The sequence below is a fragment of the Penicillium cosmopolitanum genome (genome assembly GCF_028827165.1).
Source record: "Penicillium cosmopolitanum strain IBT 29677 chromosome Unknown utg000004l:1.0-4361866.0:1.0-4365735.0, whole genome shotgun sequence".
Taxonomy (NCBI): Eukaryota; Fungi; Ascomycota; class Eurotiomycetes; order Eurotiales; family Aspergillaceae; genus Penicillium; species Penicillium cosmopolitanum.
The window spans coordinates 2,040,654-2,057,790 of record NW_026622674.1 but is presented as its reverse complement, the minus strand read 5'-3'; the positions used below and the strand labels follow the sequence as shown (position 1 = coordinate 2,057,790).

The 17,137-nt window shown below is 48.2% G+C and overlaps 6 protein-coding genes across 6 annotated transcripts; 4 read left to right on the top strand and 2 right to left on the bottom strand.

Moving 5' to 3' along the window:
* Positions 1-934: 934 nt before the first annotated feature.
* set1 (histone methyltransferase SET1) lies at positions 935-4,612 on the top strand (the record flags this gene model as incomplete). The annotated part of the gene is made up of 3 exons (XM_056626789.1): positions 935-1,465; positions 1,515-4,431; positions 4,509-4,612. The coding sequence occupies 3 exons, from the start codon at positions 935-937 to the stop codon at positions 4,610-4,612; spliced, it is 3,552 nt and encodes a 1,183-aa protein (XP_056492584.1).
* Positions 4,613-4,974: 362 nt separating this feature from the next.
* Positions 4,975-5,514, bottom strand: N7509_002151 (RNA methylation protein TRM112; the record flags this gene model as incomplete). Its single annotated transcript, XM_056626788.1, has 3 exons — positions 4,975-4,979; positions 5,069-5,258; positions 5,329-5,514. 3 exons carry the CDS (start codon positions 5,512-5,514, stop codon positions 4,975-4,977), a joined length of 381 nt encoding a protein of 126 aa, XP_056492583.1.
* Positions 5,515-5,972: 458 nt separating this feature from the next.
* N7509_002150 (small ubiquitin-related modifier domain-containing protein) lies at positions 5,973-7,244 on the bottom strand (the record flags this gene model as incomplete). The annotated part of the gene is made up of 1 exon (XM_056626787.1): positions 5,973-7,244. One exon carries the CDS (start codon positions 7,242-7,244, stop codon positions 5,973-5,975), a length of 1,272 nt encoding a protein of 423 aa, XP_056492582.1.
* A 309-nt stretch (positions 7,245-7,553) lies between these two features.
* On the top strand, positions 7,554-7,852 carry N7509_002149 (U4/U6-U5 snRNP complex subunit LSM6; the record flags this gene model as incomplete). The annotated part of the gene is made up of 2 exons (XM_056626786.1): positions 7,554-7,659; positions 7,713-7,852. The coding sequence occupies 2 exons, from the start codon at positions 7,554-7,556 to the stop codon at positions 7,850-7,852; spliced, it is 246 nt and encodes an 81-aa protein (XP_056492581.1).
* Positions 7,853-8,659: 807 nt separating this feature from the next.
* Positions 8,660-9,879, top strand: N7509_002148 (S-methyl-5-thioribose-1-phosphate isomerase; the record flags this gene model as incomplete). The annotated part of the gene is made up of 2 exons (XM_056626785.1): positions 8,660-9,183; positions 9,258-9,879. The coding sequence occupies 2 exons, from the start codon at positions 8,660-8,662 to the stop codon at positions 9,877-9,879; spliced, it is 1,146 nt and encodes a 381-aa protein (XP_056492580.1).
* A 1,915-nt stretch (positions 9,880-11,794) lies between these two features.
* N7509_002147 (uncharacterized protein) lies at positions 11,795-15,404 on the top strand (the record flags this gene model as incomplete). Its single annotated transcript, XM_056626784.1, has 10 exons — positions 11,795-13,484; positions 13,538-13,590; positions 13,649-13,847; positions 13,910-14,144; positions 14,197-14,252; positions 14,304-14,329; positions 14,536-14,705; positions 14,757-14,783; positions 14,850-15,225; positions 15,291-15,404. The coding sequence occupies 10 exons, from the start codon at positions 11,795-11,797 to the stop codon at positions 15,402-15,404; spliced, it is 2,946 nt and encodes a 981-aa protein (XP_056492579.1).
* Between the last annotated feature and the right edge of the window lie 1,733 nt (positions 15,405-17,137).

The following is a 17,137-nucleotide window of genomic DNA, read 5'->3' as shown; positions in this document are numbered from 1 at the left end:
AATCGTACGTTGTACCATCAAAAACCACTCTCGTATAGCCTTTGGATCCTCGTTAAGAGCACGCTGATAGTCATATCGTCGCGAGAAGCGTGTTCGAAGCTCATCGCGTCGTTTAACAAAGGTTGACGCCCAATTAACACCAACAGTCAATGGGGGGGTTGTTCCACGCGCTGCAAGAAGAATATCGGCCATCTCTCGTACAGTAGAGGGCCTAGGGGCTGCTCCACGCGAATCCATAGAGAGTATCCATTCAGTAAGCGAATCCTCTTCAAGTTGGGTCAATTTATAGCCGTTTGGGCGTATATCGACGCGTGATGATATACCCTTTGCGCGACTGCGGAGTGTTGATTCGGGTATATCATATAGCCTTGCTGCTGCGCGAAGAGATATGATACGTTCATTTTTGATATCGGATAGGGCTAATAAGATCCTGCCCTCTTGATTGGCCGATTTCTGCGAAGATTCAGTGCGAATTGGTGGCATGGTGGGTAATTGAACTAGGCAGAGTGGCTGGAAGACGCGATTTTCGATGGGGTGCGCAGGCCGACCGTGTGCGCAGCTCGGCCGTGGATTACGTTACCGGTGAGCCGTCTTAGTCAGCTTAGTCTTAGTCAGACTGACACCTTACTGCCTTAATGCCTTAATGCCTTACACCATTACCTCATCAAGGCGGTCAACTCCCCACTCCACCTCACCGCCTCCCCCTTCAGTCGCGCGCGCTGCCCTGCAAAAACCTTTTGAAGACCGCGCGAATTGCATCCTGCGCGGCTCCTTTGTTACCCCTTTCTCCATTATCATCTCTTCGTCCCAATTATCGCCGCTTGCAGGGCTGGGACGCTTTTCCCGGTCATATGAGCTTGCCATAACAATCCTGTCGTCAAGGATGCTGTCTGGTGATCGCGCGGTCGTTTCGGGCGTGTAGCCACCTCTCACCATGTCACGCGCCTCGGCCGGCTTCGCAGACTTCTTCCCAACGGCTCCTTCGGTTCTGCAGCGTAAGCGCGTCAAGGCAGGACATGACCGGCGAGACAGAGATGTGGATGGTGACCCTACCGACACGACCGCTTTACCGGCGCTCGCCGCATCCTCTATATCCACATCCACCTCTTCGGCCGCTCCGGCCGCTACGACTTCGCTGGAACCTGCTAAGGAGGAAGTGAATGTTCAAACAGAGTCAGAGCCAAGCGCGACCAACTCCGAACATGCATTGCCTCAAGAATCTCACCTCGCGGGTCTTCTCCCAGCCTCGGCGACCACCCATCCCCACATTGATACCTTGACACCCCTCACAAATGCAGAATCATCCCCGCCTCGGAAAGCCATGAGCCCGCAGTCGAAAACGGCGGCAGAGAGATCGCCAGACAATCATGGCGATCGCTCATTAGAACCCTCCAAATCGTCCATGACCCCGATTCACACCCCGCCCACTCCGCAATCACAGACTCGCCCAGATCATGTGGTCAAGGTTTCCAAAGCAATCTACGACCCGGACCTGAGATAAACGAGGCTCGAAGGAGCGAAAAAGGAAACCTGAATATTCCGATATCCTCGTCAATGGCCAAGCCAGACCCCCAGACCCGCGCCTCGCCATCGCCAACTACACCCGTGGCTCGGGTTGCAAGCAAAAATCCAAATACCGTCCTGCCCCTTACTACCTCAAGCCTTGGCCGTATGATGCAGCAACAAGCATTGGACCGGGTCCGCCGATTCAGGTCGTTGTCACTGGCTTCGATCCCCTCACACCAGTCGCTCCGATCAGTGCGCTCTTCTCCAGCTTCGGTGATATCGCGGAGATGAAGAACCGCACTGATCCAATCACGGGTCGATTCCTCGGGATTTGTTCCATCAAATATAAAGATGCAACTTCTTTTCGTGGGGCGGGACCGGTTTCGGCCTCGAGTTCTGCGAGGCGGGCATATTTTGAATGCAAGAAGGAACAACGGATCGGCACTAGGAGGATCCGCGTTGAACTAGATCGCGATGGGATTGTCTCCGAGCGTATGGCTTCGAAAACCATCGAGTCACAGAGGCTAGCTTCCAGAAGCGCATCAGCCACAGTGGATGCCAAAGTCGAAGCCCAGGCGAAAAAGAACGAACCGCCACCTACCGCGCCTAAGGGTCCTTCGGGAAAGTCTTCCCTACGTCCTGGACTTGTTGTGCCGGAAGGACCAAGAGCCACTGTTCGATCTCCTGTGGTACAGCAATCGCTCATCGAGGAAACCCCGGTGTTGGGTCAACTTAAACGGGAACCCTACATCTTCATCGCTCACTGCTATGTTCCTGTCCTCGGAACCACGATTCCACACCTTAAGAAACGTCTCAAATTCTTCGACTACAAAGTGATTCGCTGTGACAAAACTGGCTATTATATTATTTTTGACAATTCACGGAGGGGTGAGGAAGAAGCATCACGCTGCTTCCGGCTGTGTCATATGCAGCCACTCTTCACCTACATTATGAACATGGAAAGTCGAGTCTTGGGCAACCCCAACTACGTGCGCAGCCCAAGCCCCGAGCGAGTCCGGGCTGAGCAAAAGGCCAAGGCCAAACAAGACCGTGCCCGAAAAGAGGCCGAGTTGGATATTGAAGAAGAGAAAAAGCAGCGTGCATTCGACTTGGACCCCTGTCGAGAAGTCCTTTCCATCATCATCCGTGATCTGAGAGACAAATTGCTCGAAGATGTCAAATCACGGATCGCTGCACCAACATTGTACGATTATCTTGATCCAGAAAAGCATGCTTCAAGGCGAGAGAAGCTGGGAATATCCGGGCCCGAAGGCACCAAACGTCCCATGTTCCGCATTGGGGCTGGTGATACTACACTTGGTGGCCAGGACTCTGGGTCTGAAATTTCAAAATCCCGAGATCAACATCGATCATCTGGAATTAATGTCCTTGATCTTCCGCGCATTCGCAAATCCCATGGCCTGGACCGGGCGGGGACTGCCTTTGTCGATGAGCGAAGGCGACAACCTCTGCGAAAGAGAGAAATCCGCCCCCTTTACCATCGTCTACAACAGCTGCATGATGATGAGGATTCCGATGATGATCAGCGCACGCCTCTCACTGGATATACCGAGGAGAGGAGTAGTCGGCCCCCAAGTCGAGCAAGCTCTGATGACGATTCTGAGACTGACCAAGAGGAGGAATACCAATCCGATGCTTCAAAAAATGTTGCCCCTACGGAAGATACTTCTCTTCCTGATGTCGAAACGCTCTCCCCTGGACGCAAAAGGAAACGATTGACTGACGAACACGATGTAAGAAAACGTCAAAGACAAGATGACGAGCTATTCGGTATGGAGTCAGCGGATGATGCGCTTCCCGGCAAACATCTTGAAGCTGCCCCGTCCATCGATTCCTCACTTGCTCGGGATGAGGCTGCGTCATATGATTCTCGTGACCAATTGCCACAGGATGAGCTTGCCGACCGGGCGTCTGTTAAGGACATTTTGCTTGATGACGTGTTCGTTGAAGAAGCCACGGCTATCAATATACCGAAGGCGGAGGTGCAGTGGGGAGTTTCCCAAGATGAGCCACGCGCTACCGTTGAAGATGACGAGACAATCATCTTAGATTTGGATGGCTGGCAGCACCTGGTGAAAGACGACGAAGATCTCCGTTTCCTCCGACAAATCCTGCTCGACCAACCCTCATCCCAGATCGAAAGCCTGGCAGCATGGGCCTGGCGACAGAAAGAGATCAAGGCCCTCAACCACCTCGGCGCAAGCGGTCCGATACACAGTTCGATCGGCATTGCGGGATACTACGTGCCTAACAGCACAGGCGCCGCCAGAACCGAAGGACGGAAAAGAATCCTCAACTCGGAGAAATCGAAATACCTTCCCCACCGCATCAAGGTTCAAAAAGCTCGCGAAGAACGCGAAGCAATGGCCAAAGCCGATGCCAAAGCCGATCCCCAAGCCGCTGCAGCCGAAGCTGCCAGGATCGCGGCAGCAAAGACGATTTCCAAATCGACTTCACGATCAACCCGAGTCAACAATCGCCGACTCATTGCCGACATCAATGCTCAGAAGCAGGCACTTCCCACATCGAGTGGTGAAGGCGACGTTCTTCGCTTCAACCAGCTTAAGAAACGGAAGAAGCCCGTTCGATTCGCACGCTCTGCTATTCATAACTGGGGACTTTACGCGGAGGAGAATATCACCGCGAATGACATGATTATCGAGTATGTTGGTGAAAAGGTTCGACAGCAGGTTGCCGATATGAGAGAACGACGATATCTCAAGAGTGGAATTGGTAGCAGTTATCTGTTCCGAATTGATGAGAATACGGTGATTGATGCTACGAAGCGAGGTGGAATTGCGCGATTCATCAATCATAGCTGCACGCCCAATTGTACCGCCAAGATTATCAAGGTCGATGGCAGTAAACGTATTGTGATTTACGCGCTCAGGGACATCGAAAGAGGTATGTATAGCTATTGCTTATGCAACAGACAACACAACAATCTTGGGGGGGCATCTCACTAATTTGCCTGTCTACAGATGAGGAGCTCACATACGATTACAAGTTCGAAAGGGAGTGGGGTAGTGATGATCGTATCCCGTGTTTATGTGGTTCAACTGGCTGCAAAGGATTCCTCAACTAGGAGGATTACAATGCATCTTTCATCTCGTGGCGTTCTGGGCTGGGAGGTGGCGTTTTTGATGGTCGGAGCATTCGAGACCTGTATCAATGAAGGTCGGGTCGTGATTTCAAGCGCTACAACAACATGTATAATACCAAAATTTCAGAGCTTCCTTTCTATTTTTGCTTTGCGCATTGGCGCTTTGGCCACTAAGATGTGCTCTGTAGTATATTGTGTATTTGAAATTGCTGGCTAGGCAGCTAATTGGCGTTTCTTCGATGAATTCAAGAGGTGGGGTATCGATTGAGTATGAGGGGGAGGACGGGGAGCGGAGGTGCTGCTGCCCTTTTGTTTCGGGAAAAAATCGTTTCCAATGATCGCATTCAGACTATAGAACCATTAGCTGCTGCAGTAATAGAAAATCCACCAAGAGCGGAATTCAATTCAACTCTAGGATTGGAATTCGGTTTGACTTACCCAGGTGACTCGGAAGCAAGAAATTGGCAATACCCTCCTTAATTGCATATGCATGCCCACATGTTCCACAAACCAACTTGCCCTCCATAACCTGAGTCTCCAGCAAAAGGCGATGTAGGTCTTTCAGCGTTTGTTCGTTGGTGAGCGCGTCGCCCTCGGGCTTGGTTTCTGGGAGACTGGGGAATCCCAACTGCGCACATAAGTTAACACACATACACTCCGTCAATGCCAATCTAATTTCCTTGGAGGTAAAAACGTACCTCATTTGCGGTGGTTCGCAAACCCTCCCAATCAATTCGAGGAATGACGTTGCGAATAAATTCGGGTTGAAAATCAACTTCTTGGAGCTCGAGCTCGGCGTCGTGGAAGTGCAGAGGGAAGGAGGTGGCTGTGGTCTTGCACTCCTTGACGGCGCAGGTCACGAAATTGGCTGTGATGACCTTCATGATTGTGATTGATCTGGATAACTGGCGTTGTCTTAATTTAATGTTGGGGTTGATGTGCAGCAGAAAAAAAAGACGACGCCCCACGGGACTATAGTGTCATGTGATATCTTATCGATAAGGGTACCCCGCTGCCGGGGCACCATTGGAGTATACACGAGTAAGTAGTAGGATAGTATTAAGAAAAGACAAACTTAGTATGCATGCGCTGCAATTGGAAGAATTATATTCAATAGTAATAGATTTCAACACTTAGCTAAATGGCATCGCAAAAAACTTAAGTAAATGTTCATATTATTCCATTTGACCTGTCTCCGAGTCATACTATGGTGGGTGATATATTGCTCAAGTTCAAGATGGATATCTCATCGTGACTCGGCTTTGGGCACAAAGGAGTTCCAGTTCCAGTAGGAGCCAATTTGATGAATTTTGGGAATCCATAGGTCCATAATTCACAGTGTCTAAGCCCGCGGCTTGATCTGGATCTCCAGCATATCTAGGTCATCAATATCGTGCTCCTGAAGCGAGGTGTCCGGGTCCAGTCGGTCTCCGTCGAAATAAATCAGCAGATCCTGGTCGCTCGCAATCATGTGTTTTTCTCGGAAGGCCGAAATCAATTTAGACACGAGGGTCTTTGGCCTAGCTTTGATCTTGAGATCATCCAAGTCAGGGCTTCTTAAGATCAGCTTCAACAGTTGATTTTGATTTTGCTGGTCTTCTCCGGGGTTGGGTGAGGCTTCTGAGGGGTTGTTTGTGGTTGCATTTGTGTTTCCCGCACCAGGGCCAGTCGACATGGTAGGTCCAGGCCGGTGAAGTAAATCGGCGTTTTCGGTTGTTGCTACGACATGAATCTGTAGTAGTTCTTGTTCTCCATCCTCAGAGACAGGGTCATCTCCAATACCCAATATTCGATGAGTGGAGCTGGTAGAGCTCTTCTTGGCTTTCACCCCGAGACTCTTGCATGTTGTAACGTCGAAAAGACGCCGGCCTCGCCATGTGAAGTAAACAGAGGATTGCACCTCGGTGGGAATATCTTGGCGCCTGCACCATTCCAAGCGCACGTCTCGAAGTCCCTGGGACATTTTGCGGTGGACGATCAATGAGTTGGAATTTGGAATTTCAGAGGTAATGAGAATTCGCACGACGGGATCGTCGACTGGAGTGGTCGTGGCCGTGTTCGTCGGCAAGGCCGAGGACTGGCGGTCTTGATCTGTTCTAGGATTGCGCTGTGTGTTTGCCGTTTCTGAGGCCTCTTGGTTATCAAGATCAATCGGATCATTCGGGGCATTCTGAACCGCTTGTCCAACCACGGGCGACTGTGGCTTTTGCAGCTTGTCGGGATGAGGATCTGATTTCAGTGAGGATTGACCTGAATGCGGAGGTTGTGTTACTTTTGGCGATTTGTTCTCGTTGACAACAGAGTTTTCAGATTTCTTGTGTTGATGTTGAGGAGAAGGTGGTGTCTCTTGTTCTCTGGACTCGGGATGCGCGGGGACCTGAACAGATGTCTCCACGCTCACTTCTTCCTCAGACTCTTCAGAAGTTCGACGCCTCTTTGAATGACTGACTTCCCCGGTAGTCGCTTCATCAGATGCATCTGGTGAGCTCTTTGTCTTCCTGTGAGCTGCTTCGTTGGCCGCGATTATATCCGAGTATGTCTGACCAGACCGGCGGTAGAAGTCTGGGTTGGTGTTCTGGGAAGCCCATTCAGGCTTCTTGAAGAGACCTTTCATTTCTCTCAGAAGGTGTCAAGCAAGACACCGTTTGTTATGGCCCCGACATGGAGAAACAAGGGACAAGATCATTGACAAAGGAGGGTAGTAGTCAATTGGGAACTCAACTAGTTCGGCCTCAGGCAGCAACCGCGTTTGCTCTTTCTCTCCACGGATCCACGTGACGTACCTCCAACGCCGGGCACCTTCTATCCCGCCAATCTTCAATCTTCAAGATCCTTCAAGCCAATTGCACCCTCATCGCGTCGCGCAACCCGGCCTTCCAACATCCAAAAGCCACAGCCAGCTCGACACGCTCACAACGACACCATGGAGAACGGCTCTTCCTCAGAAGGAAAGGACCCATCCGCCTTCCTGAGTGAGATCATCGGTGCCCCAGTCATTGTGAAGCTAAACTCCGGCGTCGTCTACAAGGGTAATATACTCTGCCCGCTGTTGGTGGACGTTCTGATTCTAACTTCTTTCTAGGCGAACTGCAGTCGGTTGACGGTTATATGAACATCGCTCTCGAAAAGACCGAAGAGTTCGTGAATGGGAAGCTTCGTCGCAATTACGGCGATGCCTTTGTGCGGGGAAACAATGGTTTGTTTGATTCCTCCCCTCCTTGAATTTGTCGTTATATATGGCTTGGCTGACCTAGAATTCCATCTAGTGCTCTACATCTCCGCAAGCTGAACAACCATCTGATGTCCTCGCGTTTCTGCAGCCCTTGTGTACACTATATCCCGAGGTCTCGAAGTCTCAGGAACCGACACTTGGTATTCGATTCGAATCTCGATTCCTCTTCTTCTGCCGGACCAAAGCTTTCTTTCACGATACCACCGACGTTGCTTGAGTTGGAACCGGCTCTCCAAACTCGACTCATACAGCATGTCACCTCTGATCTTCTTTGATTTTGGCGTTTTTTGTCCCGAGCATAGCACAATGAATATGACTGGGTGTGGTCAAGGCTTTTTTCTTCTACGTTCCTCGAGGCTCACTTCCTGGGTGCCCTGGGTGCCTCGATTAAGATGATGAAAGCGGAGTGCCGAACCATAACCCTTACGAATCGAATGACTTTGAGATGCTCCTAGTTTGGCCTCGTTTGCGATTCCCATCCAATCTTGACCCCTGCAACTCTAATATCAAAGTAGAAATGCAATTTTCTCAGATCTTGCGGCCCAATTTCATCTCGTATGTGTAATCTCCCAAAAGATATCGTTGCGGCAGAATTGTTCAGGTGAGGGGCAAAAGTCAGTTAGGTAAGCCTTGGATGCCCCCACCACGTGGAGATGATCTTTTTTTCCATCTCACGACGGAAAGGAGATATTGACATATACAGAAATATCTTCTCTCGAGAAAAACGGCAAAAGGAAACACCTCGGGAACAAAATAGTTCTCCAGTGAATCACAGACTACATCACAGACCTACCACCATGTTGCAGGCCATCAGATACAACCAGGGCAACCTGGAGATCCTGGATCAATTGCAACTGCCATTCGTTGAAAAATACATACCTATCCAGAACAGCGAGGATGGCTGGGAAGCAATCAAATCGATGAAGGTGCGAGGTGCCCCGGCCATTGCCATTGTCGCAATGCTTGCGCTCTGCTCCGAATTGTACGCTCTTGGCACCGCGGGAAAGATCCCTAGTGCGCCGGCCGAGGCTCAGGATTATATCAACAAGAAGCTGGCTTACTTGCTGACGAGTCGACCCACCGCTGTTAACCTGAGCGATGCGGCTCGCAAATTGGAAGTCCTCACGGTGGAAGCTGCAGCTCGGCCTGGCAGTACTGGACAGGATGTTACAAAGGCATTCATCGGTGCTGCGGAAGAGATGCTCGGCAAAGATCTTCAGGACAACCAGCAGATCGGCCACAACGGTGCAGAGTGGATTATGAAACATGCTGCGAACTCAGACACCCCGAACGTGGCCGTTTTGACACACTGCAACACCGGGTAAGTAAAGTGCCTCATGCATGCTGATTGCTCTTCTACTACGACCGGGCTACGGGGCTAACCAAAAGCTTCAGCTCTCTTGCCACCTCCGGCTACGGTACAGCTCTAGGCGTGGTCCGGTCCCTTTCATCGCAAAACGTCCTACGACACGCGTACTGCACAGAGACAAGGCCTTACAATCAAGGGTCCCGGCTAACGGCGTTCGAACTTGTGCATGACAATATTCCCGCTACTCTAATTACGGATTCCATGGCTGCAGCCCTACTCGCAGATTCCAGTGTAGGTGTGAATGCCATTGTTGTGGGCGCAGACCGAGTCGCCGCGAATGGAGACACCGCCAACAAAATTGGTACCTATGGCCTCGCAGTTCTAGCAAAACATCACGGCGTGAAATTCCTCGTCGCAGCCCCTCTCACAACCATCGACTTGGCGACAAAGTCTGGCGAGGACATCGTGATTGAACAACGCCCATCCAACGAAGTGACCAGTATCAAGGGACCCCGTCAGCAGGATGTTGCCAGCGGTAGTGCCGCCCTGGACCTGGAAACTGTCTGCACCGCCGCGCCGGGAATTAAAGTCTGGAACCCTGCTTTTGATATCACGCCTGCGAATTTGATCGATGGAATCATCACTGAAAAGGGCGTTGTTGAAAAGGGAGCCGACGGACAATTCCATATGGATGTGCTGTTCAACTAACGACTCTGGGTTGAACTGATGTCGTCTCCTTTGTTTTCTTTTTCTCCTGGGTCTTGGCCCTGTGTGTCTGGATTTGAAAGCGACATGTCTTGGCCCTGACCCCCGTCCGGAATTCCTGCAAGAAGTTCCTCGACTTTACTCTCGATAGCGTTAAGGTGCTGCTCTAGCGCGGACGCCGTCATCTCTCCTCTATATGCTGTCAGACGAGACTATTGTTTAGGTGATTATTTTAGAGATATACTTTGCAAGTTCTGCTAGTGCCTGTAATTCATTGATTGTCAGTATTAGTACATTCTTGGTGGGGCTGATTACCATCGCTATATCCCGCCATAAAAAGACATATGTGGTACCTCAGACCCGAGAGTAATCATCTTACAACTTACCTGCGATATATCAAGGTCATTTTCATTGGTGTCTGACATTATAAAGCGGAGCGATGCACAAAAAAGAGCAATAAGTAGGCAAGGTAGTATGATTGGTATAATTCTGAATTATTAGTGACAAGAGGGAAATATGTTAGAGGACCGTTGACTATGAAGTGAAAGTGGAGTGCAATTCAAAAATAACGTGACAGTCCCACATCCCCGGAGTTTCTATTCATCCGCTGTACCCAATCAGGCCTTGGGTGGACTATACTACCTTAGTAGTAAAGAACTTGAACATCAATCTTTGATGCCATAATATTCTTCTCGGCCCAGATGAGGTCGTCGAAAGTTGTACGTGGCTACTATGGACTAGTCAGAGCCGTCACAATAAGGCTGAATTGCAAACCTATTTTAGAGATGTGTGTCGAACTCTGCTTAGTTGAAGTCAAGTTCAAAATGTATACATGAAAGCCATTTCCTCCATCACCATACAAACAATGTACTCCACGATATGTAAAGGAAATGGCGCAGCGGGGGTATATGATATTAATTGTTAGCCTCTGGACTTGGGTGCCTTTGTATGTATTTCCGCACTCTCGACACTTAAGTACCCTAATCCCTTGAAAGAGACATGGACGCACTAATTCAGCATAGTAGTATGAGCCAAAGATCCCATCAGGAACCACTTGTCTGCAAAATATTTCGATTGCTTAAAGAGTCGGTTTATCTTGCTTGGTCATGTTACTTTGTGTAAGGATGTTTTATTCCTACGAGAAATGGCAGAAACCCATGCCATATTTCATGGCGTTTACTTAGATTTTATTGCATTCAGATACGACAAAAATATTATCGGCAGAGCATGAGTATAGCGTAATCCTAGTACATTAACATGTTTCTTCTAAACTTAGTCCTGGTATACAGAACCTTTAACGATTCGATAACGTTTTTCAGCGCTAAGAGAGACCAAAGCCATTCAATATTAGCGGACTAACTGTTCGTGAGGGGTTCTGCGCGGCAGAAATACCATGCAGCTCTGGCGCCAAATATCCAAAGTATAATATACTTGATTGGATACTAACGCAGGCATGTGGTACTAGGACAGGGATCATGAAGCACGCTAGCGCACCCTCAAGTCGAGCTAGATGGGGGCCATAAGAGGACCAACGCAGTCTCCTAATCTTAGATTACCATCATTAGAAGATAATTTCAGGTTATCTATAGCATAATAACATATTGGGAACAGTTATCTAGCGTAGATATTGGAATCGTTCCTTATTACCATGGCACCTGGGGTATAGGTTTAGGAGCCCATGCCTAAGCGCCGACAAATCGGCGCCTTTCACGCTAGATTAAACTAGTGCACATGGCAAGGCAGACTCGTAATCGACTTGCAGATGGTAGAATGCATTTCTGAGCTCGTGAATGCTGCGCCCCATTGTCCCACTTCAGAGCCTGGCGAGTTTCTTATAAGCCGGACCGGGCCGTCCTTCCTAGGTCCCGCTCGTGAACTACTATCCACAAAAGAGGAACCAGATCAAAGGCCGTACAGGATGAGAGTCCCCTCGTCCGATTTCAATTTCTCTTTCTCTCCGGGCCCCTCGCCCGAAAGAACATTCACCCCTTCACCTTCCCAAAGCAGCAGCCTCTTCGGGTCCAGATCCGATGCCTCGACGCCCTCATCTGTTCCATCTGGATCATCCTCGCCAGCTTCTAATTTTCACAGTCAAGCACCTCCTGGCGGCATCTTTGGTGAACCATTTCCTAGTAGCACGAGAACCTTCACCTCCGCGCCGAGTAGCAATATCTTCGGGTCCAGCCCTAACGCCCGAACATCTGCATCGGTCTCGGCTACATCGCCGCCACCGGGCTTCTCTGAGAGTACTACTAGCCAAGCTGCTTCTGGTAGCAACTTTGATGGCCCGCATACTACCGGTGGGAGAATCTTCGCCCCTTCACCCTCCCAAAGAAGCAGTCTCTTTGGGTCCAGCGCCAATGCCCGATCATCCTCTACCGTCCCAGGAAGATCGTCGTCATTCGGTCCTCCTGACAATTCTGGTCAGAATCCAGTTACTGGCACCTTTGGAAGACCACAGACGAGCGGAATAAAAATCCCCAGCCCTTCACCGCACCTGAACAGCGTCTTCCTGGGAACCAGACCAGATGTGAGACTGCACACAACTGCCTCGAACAGAGTCAGATCATCCACGCCGGCTTCCTCTAACAATACTAGCCAAACGGAATCCGGTAGTATCTTTGGTGGATCATCCAGTTCCGGCACGATACTCTTCACTCCTCCAGTTGCCCCAAGCTGCAGCATCTTCGGTTCCAGCTTCACTGCCCAAAATTCATCCCATTCTCCTGAGCAGCATAGTCAAGCTGCATCTTCTAGCATCTTCGGTACGCCCCAAGCGAGCGGAACGAGATACTTCACGCCCCCGCCTCCGCTGAGCAGGAGTCCAAATGTCGGAACGTCCACAACTGTCCCAGCTAGAACAGACACACCAGGTTCCAGTCAGACTGCATCCGGTAGTATCTTTGATGGGCCAGCCAGCACCGAAACAAGGTTTTTCACGCCTCAACCGAGCAGAAGTCCCGATGTCAAAACGTCCTACTTGAACCGGACCAGATCGTCATCACCGGGCCCTTCTCACCATGACTATCAAGCTCAACGCACTTCCCTCTTTAGTGGACCACCTAGTAGTGGTAAAACCTCCTTGAGCTCTGGTCTCTTCACGGGCGCAGGTCCCTCGGAGCCTAGTATAGCTTCTCGGACTCCGAATCCGCGACTCAGCGTTCTGCCAAGTCGTAACATGCCACGAGATGCGCCAGCCTTACCCTTTCACACTGCTATACATACAGAACCATCTAGCTCCAGGCTACAAGAAGGAGGCCTTGGTGCAGAAACAGGTAGTGTGAACGGACATTCTACAAGCCAAGCAACAAATCAGGCCCGAGATACAGATTCTCCGATTATATCGCCCGTGGACGAAGTTGTGCAGGGTTCGAATACGATTGAAGATGATCTCTTCTCTCCGGACCCTATCGATGATCAAAACTTCCAGATGAATTTCACTGCTGTCCAGGTACAGATCCAAGAGCTTTCGCGGGTGATTTCTGAGTGTCCATTGTCCCAAGACCCAAAGTCTAGGTTACATGAAATTCACCTCAATGCGAAAGAGCTCAGTGAGTACAAGGATCAGGAAACACGCATTGTTGGATTCATTGGTGAAACCGGAGCTGGTTAGTGCTCTCTTTTTCATATCCCGATAGGGAAGTGACTGATCATTGAATAGGCAAAAGCTCCGTCATCAACTCTATACTCAACCAGAGAGGCCTCGCACGCTCGGTAATTATTCCCTTTCATCTATTAGATTGGTCACATATTTCTAACGCGTTTGATGTAGAGTGGTTCTGGGAGTGCATGTACTTCTGTCCCCATGGAGTATCGATATATCGATGAAAAGCATCCACGCGCCTATACCATAGAAGCTGAGTTCATGGACGAGAACGAAGTCAATAGTCTCCTCGAAGAGCTTCTGCGAAGCATTCGACGAGCTTCAATTCCGACTGACCGGAATATTGTCGCGGGGAAGACTGGGCAGAGTATGAAGCGATGGGCAAAAGGTCGCATGAAACCCTCCAAGCAATTTTCAGCGACAGGTCAGATTTGACAATTGAGTTTTTCTCCCGGCCCGGAGCGGAAGCGGAAATTGAGATTCTACAAGAATTGAAAGCTCAGGCTTTGGATCGATTGACATTCCGGCCTGGAGGATCGAGCTCACTACAATATACTGTCGTCGCAGATGACTTGGAGGGCTGTAAAGATACACTAGACAGTTTGACAGATAACCCCGAGGACAGCAATACCCCTGCCCTGTGGCCTTTCATCAAGTTGATCAGGTTTGTGGCACCATGACGGCAAAAAAAAGAAGAAAGTTCTAATGGACCGCAGGGTATTCCTCGAGCTGCCTGTGCTGAAGAATGGGCTGGTGCTTGCGGACCTACCAGGTAATATTCTCTGTGTGCCCTTCTAAAAACGATGTAGCTCACTGTTGATAGGATTACACGATATGAACTATGCGAGGGTACGCGCTACGGAACAGTATCTTTCCAGAACCTGCGATGAAGTGTTTATTGTAACTGGGATACTTCGATGTGTTTCAAATCAATCGATCTTCAAAATTATAGAGAAGGCCGGGGAAAGCAAACGTATACGGGTAGTTTGTACAAGGGCAGATGTAAGTTTTTTTCCCCCTTGCTAATAAAGAAATTTGTTAACTTTTATTAATAGGAAGTCTCACCGGGAGAGTCTGCTCGTGGCAGTGGTCCTCTTGTTAAGCGCATGAAGAGTATGAACGCGGACATCGATAAGCTGGAGAGCAAGTTCAGGCATATCGGGCGCCAAACGCAGGAAGCACAGGGCCAGAGAATGGCAGATCGTGCTCTTCTAGATTCTTTGGAGTAAGGAATAGATTTACCTTAGTATTCAATATCTGACTGATCATTTTACAGAGACAGGATACAACAGCTTCACTACGAGTGCGTGCGATACATCATTCAATCTGATATCTATACACCTTGATGGATTCTAACTTTCATGACCAGGCGACGAGCCCTTCTTATGAACCAACGAAACGACTCAACAAAGAGAGACCTTGTAAAGGCAATCAACAATAACCAAGAGAATAAAGTGAAAGATATCAAAATATTCTGCGTTGGCAATGAGCTTTATGGAAATCCGCCGCACAGATTGGCAGAGGAATACAGGAATCTCAGCGGAGTTCGAGAGCTTCGTTCGTATTGCCGGTCTGTCCCAGCAGAGGGAAGGATGGATTCCGCTTTGGTTTTCATCGAGGAGCAAGTACCTGCTCTGCTAGATTCAATTCGCCAGTGGACTCTGACAGGTCGTGATTCTGTGACACCCGCAAGAGCCCCTGAGCTCCGAAGCGCATTGGAACAAGTAGAGCAAATACTACGCCAGGTATGTCTGATCACTTGCTGCTCTATTCAAAAATCTCGTTGCTTATGTGAATTGACCATGAGCAGAGCTTTACTTCGAGCGGGGGGCACCTCGCTCTCATGCAGAGTGAATTGCACTCTCAATTTGATACTCAAGTCATGCATCAGCTTCGTGAGCTCATTTCAATTATTGCTATCTAGTGTTTCAGTGTCTCTAATATGTTGGTAGACTTTTCGTTCCAGAGAGAGCTGAAGGAAAAGTTTGTTGAAGTGAGCCAAGAATGGAAAATCGTATGTTCAACCGGAAACTAGTGACTCGGTTGCATGCTGAAACCTGTGTCCTCAAGTTGCATTCGGCAAGTTATGCCGCATTTTGCCGGAAGAATGGCAACCATCAGGTCTCTAACCAGAAGCCTCGTTGCTGGAACAACGAATTGATGGAGCAAGCACGGCCTACGTTAGATCCAAGATGGGAGGCTCTCAGAGATTGGTTGATATTTCGAATGGATACGTTGCACAGTGACATCTCAACGTCTTTTCGGATTATCTCTGACACACTCCAAGGCATGGCACTCCCTCACCCAGCCCCTTATGACTCACAATTATCCCTAGTATGTGGCTTGTTTTCTAATCTGCAATACTCTCCAGGTTACCTCTCGGTTGCTCCTCAGGCAATTGAAAATCTATTCTCTCTTCTTAGCCACCGAAAGGGATACATTATCCATATTTTCAAAAATACCCTCGCGCAATTAATTCATGAAACAGAGTATGCTCAGTACAAAATATCAACTTGCGAAATCAACTGACTGAGACCTTGACAGGTATACAAAAGACCACACTCTCAATGGCCATAACAACAGTTCATTGATTGCTGACCTTATGCTTGAAGCATACAATAATTGCAGCCGAGAAGAAGGTATGTTTATTATAAGTTTGTCTCGAGACATATTTGAGTCATAGACTGAGCAAGAATGATTATGTTTTAGGAAAGGGAAGTTTTCAGAGGCGCAAAGACATCATGTGCAACCATTTGAAGAATACGCAATTGTACATAAATTACACGGATTTAGTACAGTCGTCGTATCTTTCAGCTTTGGAGAGGTATTTTTATACTCTCAGGGTCCAGCTACACGAGCAAATTGAAACGGTTGCGCAAGATCTGCGCAGCGTAGTGGTTCCTGTGGGCGAGATTTCGGAGCCAGAGAAAGCACCGGAACTAGTGGATGAATTTGAGGCAAGATATAGAACACTGAAACAGAATCTGCTATCTACATTGGCAGCTTCTCAGGCAGTATGGCCTGGACAAAGTCAACATCAATGAGAAAATTCAGCTTAGCAGATGAGAGGGAAGGATATCAGGAACCAGGCCAAGGCAGATCTAAGCAAATTCCAAACTCCCTGATATATATTTTTACAGACAGACAATCTCTTTCATATAATTTTGGTCACTATATCCTGAAATATAGTAGAGTATAAAGCAGATTTTAACTAATAATCTATTATTATAAACTTAATACTTAAGGAATATAGGTATATAGAGGGCTAGTAACTAATATATAGTATAGCTAGGACTATATTTATAGAGTAATATTTTAGCAACCCTTCTATAAATTCACTTATCTTAGAAAAGCTCTTAATAATATCCTAGATCTAAAAGATAAAAATCTATAAAGATCAGTATAAAATAGTAGATATAATAAAGTACTAGAGAATAATTAATACTAGGAATAGATAGAGACTAATTCTTAAAGAAACTTTAAGAATAAAGAGATATTTACCTAATGTTATTTATCTCTAAAATTATATAGAATTAGATATAAAACCCTAGAGTAATATAGCTAAAATAAAGTATAATTACTAAAAGATTCTAATTATAAAGTAGGATAATTGTCTTTTTAATAAGATTTATTCTCTTTAGTATAAATTCTATAATA